At 31.5% G+C, this 12,151-nt stretch overlaps 1 protein-coding gene across 8 annotated transcripts in view; it reads left to right on the top strand.

The window, feature by feature from the left end:
* The window catches only part of Gdap2 (ganglioside induced differentiation associated protein 2), a 79,151-nt gene that overhangs the window by 50,279 nt on the left and 16,721 nt on the right, over positions 1-12,151 (top strand). The window contains exon 1 of one of the 8 annotated variants that reach the window (XM_036377984.2): positions 8,462-9,718. The exons of the other annotated variants lie outside the window; for them this stretch is intronic. Coding sequence (XP_036233877.2) covers positions 9,603-9,718 — 116 coding nt within the window. The 5' untranslated portion in view covers positions 8,462-9,602. Of the gene's footprint in view, positions 1-8,461; positions 9,719-12,151 lie in introns of those variants that run through there. 8 annotated transcript variants of the gene reach the window in all.

Genomic DNA, 12,151 nt, shown 5'->3' with positions numbered 1-12,151 from the left:
CGGGCTTTGACCAGCAGCCTTGTATACACAAATAATGCTTCTCATATACTGAATATACAATACAAAATATTTTTGCTATGAATTTTTTGGCACTTAATTATTCTTATTTGATTAAAATATATCATATTAAATTAAAAAGGTACTTAAGACAACTTTTTTTTCTATTTGAGTTGTCCATATAATCAAGAATGAAAACTTGTACAAATTTACTGTTTGAAAATGCTTCATCGTAGAACTTGAATTTTGTATATAAATATTTCATCCCGTGTATTTGGAGTACTAAACAATCACAGTTTTTTAGCACAGCCTATTAACTCGTATTCGTCGTCCTATCTTTTAGCTCCGATAGATGGCGCTTAAATCAGTTCTATCTATAAATGACGTTGTTTGGGATAATTTAAAAGATAACGAAGTGTTTTTAACGAATTTTTTAAATGATAAAAATAAGTTTATGCTTTGCTTAGTAAGGACCGATTTTTGTATACTACGAAGAAAAAAAATACGACGGTTGAAATGACCTTAGTTAAATGTTGACTATTGGAAGAAGTCACTTTGTAGTAAAACGTAAAGTTAGAGAAAAAGTAGTGGCAAATAGTTAATTAATATAGAGACAAATTGAAAAATAATATAATCTAAGATTTTTTAAACCTTTCCTATTTTTTTAACAAACCTGAGAAAGCTTAAGAGTCACAAGAGAAACAATTGGTATATTGCACATCGAGTTTATCTGAACTGCGTAAAGTGTACTCATTAAAATGTTATGCAAATTTTACAAAAATGTTCAGAAGAATTCACAAGAGCACAAATGCATACGATATTATATATATATTTTCAAAATGATTTTATATTTAACTCAAACAAAAAAAACAATTTCCGCAGATATCAAATAACTTGAAGTGCGTTTCTCACACAATATATATTATATATTTGTGTCTTTATATGTAAATATATTTTTTATTATTACATGCCAAGTCAACAGCAAATATGCAATGTAATAGTATCTGCTATTGTACACATGTCACTTGTGTTATGTATCATAATATACAAAGAATACAACTTCTTCTATGTCAGACGTCGACTGAAATAAATGAATAGATACTAAATAATGGAATAGAACATGGCTTTACATGTAGCTATCTTAACAAAGAATTGGTGTCTAAGATGGGGTTAAGTTCGTATGGAAACGAACTAAGTAGTTAGGTAACAGTCACTAACTTCCATTTGTAATGACGACACGTAACATAACTGTTTCCAGGAAGTTTATATTATTAGCTTACGAATAGAAAGTCATAAACACCACTCACAAACACGGAATTTTTCAAAGAGTTTATGTGTCAACTTTCTTTGAATAACACTTTTATTTGTTTTTGGATACACAACTTTGTTTTGTAACAAAATTTGATTCTGCTAGTAAACCCATTGGTCATAACATATTCAAACATCGAATATAAAAAGTTAGTGATATTAAACGCTGAGTTTCTCTCTCTCTCTCTCTCCAATAGACACAGTCACTGACAACTCAGCAACAGATAATGTTTACATAAAGTACCAAATTAAACTCTGTGTTTTTTAAACTCTCATATAAGTCTTCTTAAACTCAGCGTTTGTAAACTCTCACAAATACGAAATTTTTCAGAGAAAAATCTTGACGTCAACTCTCTTTTGATGTTGGTTTTTGTTGTTTATGCATATATTGTAACATAACCTTGTTATGTAACAAAATTTGATCATTCGAGTAAAATCATTGGTCACATACATCCAGAAAATAAAGAAAACCTAATTAAACTCTAATTTTCTTAAGCTCATTAATAGAAAAACTAAAACTGATAACTTAAACTTCTTATTTCTTAAACTCACAGTTTTATAAACAATTCACTGAGAACACTGAGCCAGTTATTTCGGCATCGTCTAAAAAAATTAGTAGAATTAGACTCCGAGTTTCTTAAACTCATTAATAGAAATATTGACACAGACAACTCAGCCACAGATAATATTTACATAAAAGTAGTCAAATTAAACTCCGTGTTTCTTTAACTCTCAAATTAGTCTACTTAAACTCAGAGTTTATTAAACTCTTCCCTAAGAACTTTAGGATTTCGGCCACCTAAATCGTTTACATAAAATAAGTAAACTTAAAGTCCGAGTTTCATGAACTCTCCATTGAGTCAACTCAACCTGATTCTACATTAAACTGTGAAATGAAAGCAATACAATTTTACATAAATCCAAAGCATTTAACTCGAGCTTATGACAAAATGAGAAGACACATGAATTATGTATAATGCATATCTTACAGCTACAAACTAGTGACTTTTAGTGCTTTAACAGAAACCCAAAAAAATGTATATGAACAAAACAAAAACTTCCTTTAGTCTATACAGCGCTCGGGTTGTACATAATTGCTAAAAGTTAAAAAAAGACGCGTCGACTTTGTCTCGTCATACACTTTCCGCCCGAACTTAATGCAATTACAAGGGAAAGTATTAATATTTTACTACGTGCATTGCACAACACGAGGTTAACTCATTAACTATGTAGTAACATATTTACAAATAGAGCAGTTCTTTCTTAGAAATTATGCCGACAGCCTTTACGACTGACCTTCCTTCCGTCATTACAAATGCTTACAGTCATTAAATTTCAAGAAAAATTATTGTTGTAGTTGTAAAAGAAAATTGTAAACAAACATAGGTGGTCTATAAATAGGCCTTGCGCTATTTTTATAGACAATTTTCTTTTTTACTATTTTATTTTCTTGAACTCCCTCCATTTACTTGTGTCGCGTTAACGCTTTTGGTCGACTTATGGTACATGTGAACCTAGAGAAAGTCAATGACGTCAGCAAGCGCATGACAATAGATAGTAAATATATATGTATATATTTTATTATATGTATTGTAGTAGGAGTGAGAGTCGTATAGTTTGAACTTTCGTTGATATATGGTATATATATATGTATAATATATACAATACATATATTTGTTGTGAACTTCGCAACCTTCATGAAATCCAATCTAATGTATGTATGTACGTATGTATACTATATACCTATAAACCATTCAACGAGACAAGCCTCTCGTACACGAACTTCGTGGGCACTAACGGTGACATCATAAAATGCGTGCCGTCAATCAGAGAGGTCATGAAGTGGGCTTGTATCCTGCAGCACGTAAACATATCCGATTGAATTTTATGTGCAGCTATGGCTACACTTCGTCAAGTGTTAAATTATGTATTACTTTTATATAAATATACAAACATTTATTTATATGTATGGTATATATATGTGCTTATGCAATCTTCAACTGATGAGAAATATAATATGACTTTTTTCGCTATTTCGCTAAACTCCTCAGATATCTCTGTTTATGCAAGCATTTGAAGACCTTCGAGTGATATGTACAATACTATCGATTGGAGATGATTGACTTTATTTTCTTAAAATCTCTCAATCTCCCATCAAAACATTTTTGGAAACATTTTCATAAAACATCACCTTTTACTTTCACACAAGCTCTCAAACGATTCGAACAATAATCAATAGCTGCACGTACATTTTCTATTGGTATTGACGAACCAAAGATTCTTTGATGAGATTCTAAACCAGAAATATTTCTTTTAAGCCATTACTGAGTGATTTTTGCCTTGTGCGCTGGAGCAGAATCTTGCTGGAAGATTGAATGATCTCCATCAAAGAGAGCAGTGTTTAACTGCTTTACCACATCTAAAACATTCTGCTGGTACACTTTTGCCCCAGCTTTAACCTCTTTTTCACAGAAAGTAGTAGCCCTTACAGAGAACTCCCTCTCAAATGATTACAGCAGATGGATGGTGACGAAGTTGAACCCTTCGAACAACATTTTTTTGTGTCTTTGATAGCTTTTTTGTAGATTTTGTCATTTTGCTGATTAAAAACTTTTTCAACAGTGCAGATTTTTTCATCGCTGACGAAGTTCCTTACTGTTGAAGTCTGTTGAGCATAATTTGCTTTAAACGCATTGACTTAGTAACAGCTATTATGGCAAGGAAAGTATTTACATATTAGTATAGCTTTTTGTGGCAACCCATCAAGTTCAATTTCTAGTCCCCAAGAGACACAATTTACTGTCTAAATCATCATCTGAAAGCAGCACTGTTTGTTGATATAGTAAATTATGAAACTGTTATTGTTTAGGCTACTCCAAAATGGACTAAACTCTGCAGTTAAAACTATCAGTAATGATGAAGTTAGTAAGACGCTAGATCATTTATTTTAAACTGCGCTAATTGCATTTACATTTGTCTATATTCATTCTTATTATGGGAAGTACCTTCAAGATATAGTTTCTTCTTCGAGCTTGTCGTTTTCTGTGAGCACTTCATAGCCAAATTAATTTCGATGAATGTTGAATTTGTAGATGTTTTCCTGCCAATTCTGAATCTATCCACTATACACTAGTTATACTTTTTTTAATATTTTTTAAATAATTTAAATTTTACACTTAATGCCTACATAATTTTGGCATCCGCAATTTGTACTGAAAGTGAAATTTTTAAAATATATAAGAAAAAAATACAAAAAACTTCTTCCGCTTAAATAAAACTCCAAAAATATATGTTATATATTGTGTACATTTGGTTTTTACTGACGGCCATTGCCCCGATGTGAAATATGTGCTTTTTTTATACATAGGTATATACATCCACTTAATTGTGTGCGAATATTACATTGTGTTCATTCAGTGCGTTTAATTGAAATCTCGTTTGCGCTAATTAGCATTTAGATCGTTAATAATTTCACAGCAAGTGAATACTTAATAGCGATGATATTTTAAGCGATTAGCTCTAATATCGATATACCGATAAATCATTTTTTAAATTTTTATTGTTATGCATGTGTGTATTTTAAAAAAGTTTAAGCTTAAGAGCAGATATGTTGATCGAAAAAAATCGAAATTCTTTATGAACTTAAAAATTTAATAAAAATAATATAGATATATAATAAAATATAATTTAATTAAAGCAAAATATTTATTGGCATTTTTTATTAAGTGCATTATTTGTATCTCGTTCCGTATCTTCAAAGCCTTTATTTCTAATCCATAAATGATATGACTATCTATATTATGTCTAAAAACAAAAACATATGTGTATGTGCATATTATTTATAATTTACCGTAAGCTGCTAATTAAATTCTTAACATCGGTTTTTCGGGATTGAAATTTTGTAATCCCGAAATTTCGGGATTGACTTTTGTCCATCCCGAATTGATGGAATTAGGAGACATAATACCATAAAATTTGGATCAGGATCTACAGAGTACTATTGTTAAGACCGAAATTTCACAACAAAAAAATTTCCATTCTGATGTGGTGGGGCTTACTTTACCAAACTTCTATGATAAATGTATTATATAAGCCAACATTTTACTTAAGTCTATCTGAGAATTCCCACCCATATTATTTCTATGTATGTATGGGAATAAACGAAGCAAATTACAAAAAATTAGATGGCAGTTTCCAAAAAAGTTAAGATGATATAAAAAATATATAAAACTAATAATTAGAAAATTAATCCGATAAAATTAAACAAATTCAATTTGAAACATGAACGCATGCTTATGTTCACGTACTCGTACATACGTACATTAGTCATCAGCACTTTTAATCACACTGATATCAACATCCATGAGTCACACTCCCTTGTTGGTTCTAATATGATGCCCTGACGTCACTCGGAAGAAGTTTAAGTACCAAAATAATAACGAAATGAACTTAGTAGGGAGTGCCAGCATCAGCCATCTATTTTGATATGACAATATCTTTGTTATTTTGAATAAATCTTCTGCATCATGGAATTTTTTTTAAACAATGCAAACACGTGAGAGCAAGCAAAAATTGTCCATTAATCAACGATTTTTCTATTTTTTTCAAGTGAAAATTCGGAACTTTGTGCACTGTGCTCTAAATCAACCTTGTAAAAATTAAATTATTAAATGATAAACTCCACAAAGCCTTGTGCAAAGAAATAATGTCAATTATATTGGTAATACTACATATTTTTACCGTTATCTATCTAACCCACCGCAACATTTGACCGCTTTAAGCTCAGATGACCATGAGCAGCATTGAAGCGCAATGACTCTACACACACAACCAAACTAATCAATCGATAATACTCAATGCAGTTGTTGCAATGCAATGGCAACCAATAGGCATAATTTAAACAGCAACAAAGCCATTTACATTAACAGATATTTTACCTATGTCATTTAAAAGAATAAGTCAAAAGTCGTATAGCAAATGTGGCAAGGCTATTTAGCTACATCATGTTCTCATCAAGTTAAAAAAAAATTAAACAAAGTGACAGTGCGCAGGACACAAAAGAGAGCAAAGAAAAATGTAGAGAGCATCATGAGAGTGGCAGCAAGAGAGTAAGATAAGATAAAACGAAAGTGCTGAGAGTAAGAACAAGCTACAAAGAGGGAAAAAAGTATTGTAGAATGGTTTCTTTGCAATATTATTATACCCTGAACAGGATATATTAAGTTTGCCACGAAGTGTGTAACACCCAGAAGGAAATGTTGAATACCCTAAAATATATATAACTATATATATAAATGATCAGCATGATGAGCTGAATCGATTTTGACATGTCCGTCTGTCTGTATATACGCGAAATTTTCACACGCCCTTTTCTTCCAAAGAAGCTGCTTATTTGTCGGAACCACCGATATCGGACCACTATAGCTATAGCTGCCATACAAACTGAGCGATTAAAGTTTTTATAGGGAATCTTTTGTGTTTGTTAAGAATATGCAACCGAAGTTAAGGTTTTTTCTTGTAAAATAAAATTATTTAATACACTATTTTCTAGTCTGTTCTTTGCACGACGCAAATACTTTAACAACCCAGCGAGAAATAGTAACCAATAGGCAAACGTAATAATAAATAAAAAATACCATTTTCCATTTTCGAAAATAATGAAAAGTTAGTGGTAAGAATTAATCTGAAGAGAATTTGAGTTCTAAAAGGCGGAGGCAAAAGGTTAATATGTTCCAAAACTTACTTCGAGTTTTTTGGTATTATTTTGGCTTGCTTTAATATTTTCTATTTAATATTTTGATAAACATTTTACAAATCTGATATATCTGTAATGACTTTACTATATAACGGAACATTTTAAAAACAAAAATATAACAGTTATAAGATTTCGGTGGGTAAAAATTCAAAGCAAATCTGCAAGATTTGACCAATGAAAATATTTGAATGTAAATTGAATACAGAATTTTATCTTCTGACGGAATTCAGAAAGTATTCTTAGTTGAAAAATTTAAAAAACTAAAAAAAAATAAATTTTAATTTCTTACACATCAATAAATTTGTGTTTATTACTCACCCTGTATATTTGATTATTTATAGACTTATAATATTTGCACTTTATTGCAATCGAACATGTGCACAGCGGGTGCACGCGAAAGTAAACACATATATTCTATAAACATACATCATTTGTAAACTTTTATGTTTTTTGTTTAACAAATTAACAGTAATTTTTCAAAATTGCTTTCTGATCTTATTGCATTTAACACTGCAAATTTTGTAAACTACCACATAATCTGAAAAAAAAATTTATATATATAAATATATTTATTTAAATTATAAATATAAATATATATTAATTTTTTTTTTTTACCAAAAATTCTATATAAATATGTACTATATGTTTTCTTAGTAAAAATTGCATATAAAAATCTAAAGAAGAGTATTGCATTACAAATGTTGCGCATACGCCCTGTTGCACTAAGGTGTCATGCCAAAGGATATGTGTTACTCATACGCCCTGTACACAACTGCGTTGCGTAGTTAGTTGGCATGAAACTACGCACGAAAGCGGCTAGCTGTGGAGAAAAAAATATTAAAAATAACAGCGAACATTTTTTTATACCGGCGTACTCAGCAATGGTACGAAAAAAATGGCGCCTATAACTACATATACAAGTATAAAAATGTATATGGATGTCTGCTATATATTCCCATTTTCACCGCTCAGCTGCTGGCAGAGCATGCAGCTATATTTTTCACTACGCTTTTCTTCGCTTTGCACTGCTCAAAACTCAGCGCTGCCTCGCACTCAACTTGCTCACCGCTACTTCGCTCTTCCATACTTTGCTCCGTACTCAGTTTGCGCCTGCTCTACTTCAGTTTTACTCATGTGAGACGATTTTTTTAATTTTATGTTGTTGTTATTTGCATTTTTTTCACTTTACCGCCTCAAAATTAAACATCTCACTTGTTCACCGTCGCCTTTGTTCTCAGCCGCCAAGTCTCATTTCGCTCACCGAGTGCTACGCGCTTAGTCAAGCTACTAATTTCGGCGCATGCAGACGCTACAAACAGCATTTCATCGTACACACACATCACATATATACGTACATTTGCGCTCGCCTGTATTTCGATTGCTCCACATAAGAATTTTTCTTCTGATTTAAACTTTAGCATTTGTGCCGAATGGGAACAGTCATCTCGTGCTTCTCAAACCATAAGCTAGTCAAAGAATCTTCATTTCGCTTAAATCGCATGAAAATATTAAACACCAAATAGACGGCGTAGAAGCAATCGAACACGAATTATTGAGCAAACATTTTTTTAATTTTTATTTTTGGCTTCCAAAAATACATTTTCTCGTGCAAAAAAAAAACACACACACGCGCACATACCAGCGAATTGCGTCAAACAAAGTGTACGAAAAAAGTGAAGTGATTTTCAGTGTGGCGAAAAGTGTTTTCACAAACGTTATAGGAAGTGAAATTCCAAACAAATTACAGTTATAAAGTTGCGTACTTGACAGCCCAAGAAAGCGTATAAGCATTGATTTTTCACAGAAATTCGGTTGAACTTCACGTCGTTTTGTTGAAATATACTTGTAATACTAATTTAATTCGATTTGCAAGCGACAGTGCAGTCGCGTTAGTACATCAAAAAAGTACATGACCGCCCAAAAGACAAGAGTCAATCAATAGCGTAACAATCAATAACAACGCTCATAGACGTGTAACGCATCATACATTAGTGCATAGTACAAATACACAACGCCACACTTAGTATATATATATATATATAGGTATATACATACAAACAGATTATATGCCGATAATTGAAGACGAGCAAAAAATAAGGTGATTCAGCAAGGCGCATAAAAGCATACAACAACACTAATTTTCTACAAAAAAAAAAATTTTAAAAAGCAGCGAATACACTTGTGCGTCAACGTAAGGCTGTCTGAGGAAAAAAGGCGACGTCAAAGTGTAGGACACACGCAAAAACAATTTTCCAACGCAGCGACAAAGTGACGCCACATACCGTTACGAAAAATATAACCGTATAAAACACAAGCAACAACAAAGCAAGTGGTTGAAGGAAATTTTGAGTACAGCCAATCGGCGCCTTACGCACACCCACCAGCTCACGCAGCGCCCCCTACACTTTGGCACGAGCATCGAGCGTGTGGCGTACATTTAATTGTATTAAGGACGTTGAGAAGGGCAATAAAAGAACAAAATAACGACAATAAAATACAAAGCAACAATAATAACAAAGCAACTACAATAACACCAACAAATATGGCCATGATTGAGGGTATGACAAGCATAGATTTGGGCACAAGTCCCATTCAGGAGACAACGGCAGACATCAACGATGCCATGCCGGATGAGCCGATGGAAACGCCAGAGGAAAGGTCAGTAATAAATGCAAGCAAACACTCACACGCATACAAATAAACACATTTGTTGGTGTGTAACGCGGGAGACAAGGCGGCGGGTGGGCAAATGTATTGAAAATTGAAGTGATTTTTCTTTAATTTGTGAAAGCTTATTGGTTCACGGTGAAATATTTATTGCATATATACGTATTTATGTCTATATATCGAAGAAAGTGCACGGCTAATTAGTGGGTTTGATGATTTGCGTGTGTGCTCATGTGAGGCTAAACAGAGCACGTAATTTGTTGACGTTGAAGACGTGGGTAAATGGTATTGATAGGTGTAGAAGTGAAAGGATATTTCAACGTATGTATATACACAAACCAAATTACATACTTATATGTGTTTGAGTCATCTAAAGACTATGACTATGCAATGCCTTGTTTATGAATATAAAATACACAAATGTAGGTGTGGCTGAGACTTAAAGATAGTGCATCTACCCTCTATGGAAAATAATTTAGTGAAACTTATTGAAACTAATATTTTTATTGGTTTGAAAATGTCCACCAGAAATGTTACTTTGTATATCTTATTTTCCTTTTCCTTCGTTTTTTGCTGAAAAGCACAGAAACAGAATTCACAAAAAAAAATTACTTTATACGAAAATCGTATATTGTGCATGGTAAGTTATCCTTTTGACATAATAAAACAGAAACAGAATCGACAACAGAAACAGAATTGAGACGTAAAGATTAATAATTTACCTCTTCAGATTTAGTGAAGTTTGTTGTTATTTTGATTGGTTTGAAAATTCACACGGTGTCCATCAGAAATCATATTTTATATCTCTAAATCATACAATATTTCTTCGCTTTTTGCTGAAAAGTACGGAAACTGCATTCACAAACAAAAAAAAATTTATATTAATTTTTATTTAACACGAAATGCTTTCATTTTGCGTAGTAAGTCATCTATCTGACTTACTTAACAGAAACAGAATCGACAACAGAAACAGAATGGTAATAGAAACAGAAATTGTTTTATATGCTTTTAATGCAGAAATTTAACAACTAATAACATTATGCCATTTGCGTTTCAACAAAGTAACTATAGCATATGTATACTTATAGGATAAAATTCAAGTTACTATTTTCAAATTAATTTGTTTCTGTTTGCAAACCTTTTTTGTTGATAAAAGCAAATCACCGCAATGCTTTGCTTCTATTTTATTGTATATAATTGTATATAATGTCTATGCCTTTACAGTATATACATATATTTGTATGCATATTTATACATAATTCTCAGAAAAATTCAAATTTATATAGGAAGCACAGTGTCGTTCAGCAAAATAGGAAGACTAGAATAATAGACGACCGAACTATATTGTATAAATAAGTACATATGTGTTAACAATACTATTTTTCGCATAATACTATAGAGTAAATATGATTCATTGAACTTCTTACAAGTTTTATTCAAACATCTCTTTGTAAAATTTGAAAATTTCAGCTTTGCAAACAGTACGAGAAAAACACGCACCACCAATAGCTACAAAGCAACTAAAAATTTTATTCATATACATATCTACATTTGAATACATGGAAAGTGAAGTATTGTAAAAAGATAGATATAAATATGCTATATAAGGCAGTAAAACCTTTAATAAATGACGATATTTGTATGCATTTTTATGTGTTAGTGAAAGTGTAATGAAAGCACATCGGTGAAAATCAAATGACATCATGAAGCCAACCACAATTCCTTCACACACCATTATATATATAAGCACACTCACACACACACATTCTCACGTTTATTGTGAAAATTTTTTAATATTTTTATTAATTACTCAAAGTTAGCTACATACAGTCAGTGTGAAAATTTATATTTACAATGTGCATATATGGTATACTTACATGTATATTTTGCGAGTTTCATAAACCGTTACTTCAGTTAGTCAGAATGGCACACATTCGCAGAATATTGAAATTAAAAATCGTGTAATTGAATGTATTTAAAATCTTTTTATTAATTTAGTAAATTCAATGCTTCCCTAATTTTGTAAAAATTTCATAATTTTTTTTTGAACCCAACTTGAATTTATAATATTTTCGAAAATTGATAAAAACTCAATTTTCCTTAACCAGTTTTCAATTACGATATTTGTGTAACTACACTTTTCATTTTTATAGTCTGCCTATTTTCATTATTTACTCTGCACAATTTCTTGACTCTCGGTTATATTGACCAGCACTTTATCTTGCGGTTAACCGTCTTTTCATATATTCGTTTGTTTTAAATACTTCTTAAAGCCAATAGTTTTGTATTTCCGTAGCGTTTTCAATATGACTACAGTCTTTGATTGATTAAAGATACAATTTCACTTTAACTTGCAGTTAAATCTTTACGGTTTCAAAACTGATTTTACGAATGTATTTGCATGGCAGTGACCGTGTTTAGGCG

The sequence above is a fragment of the Bactrocera oleae genome, chromosome 4, assembly GCF_042242935.1.
Source record: "Bactrocera oleae isolate idBacOlea1 chromosome 4, idBacOlea1, whole genome shotgun sequence".
Lineage (NCBI taxonomy): Eukaryota > Metazoa > Arthropoda > Insecta > Diptera > Tephritidae > Bactrocera > Bactrocera oleae.
The sequence above is the reverse complement of the archived record's forward strand: the minus strand, read 5'-3'. Positions and strand labels throughout refer to the sequence as shown.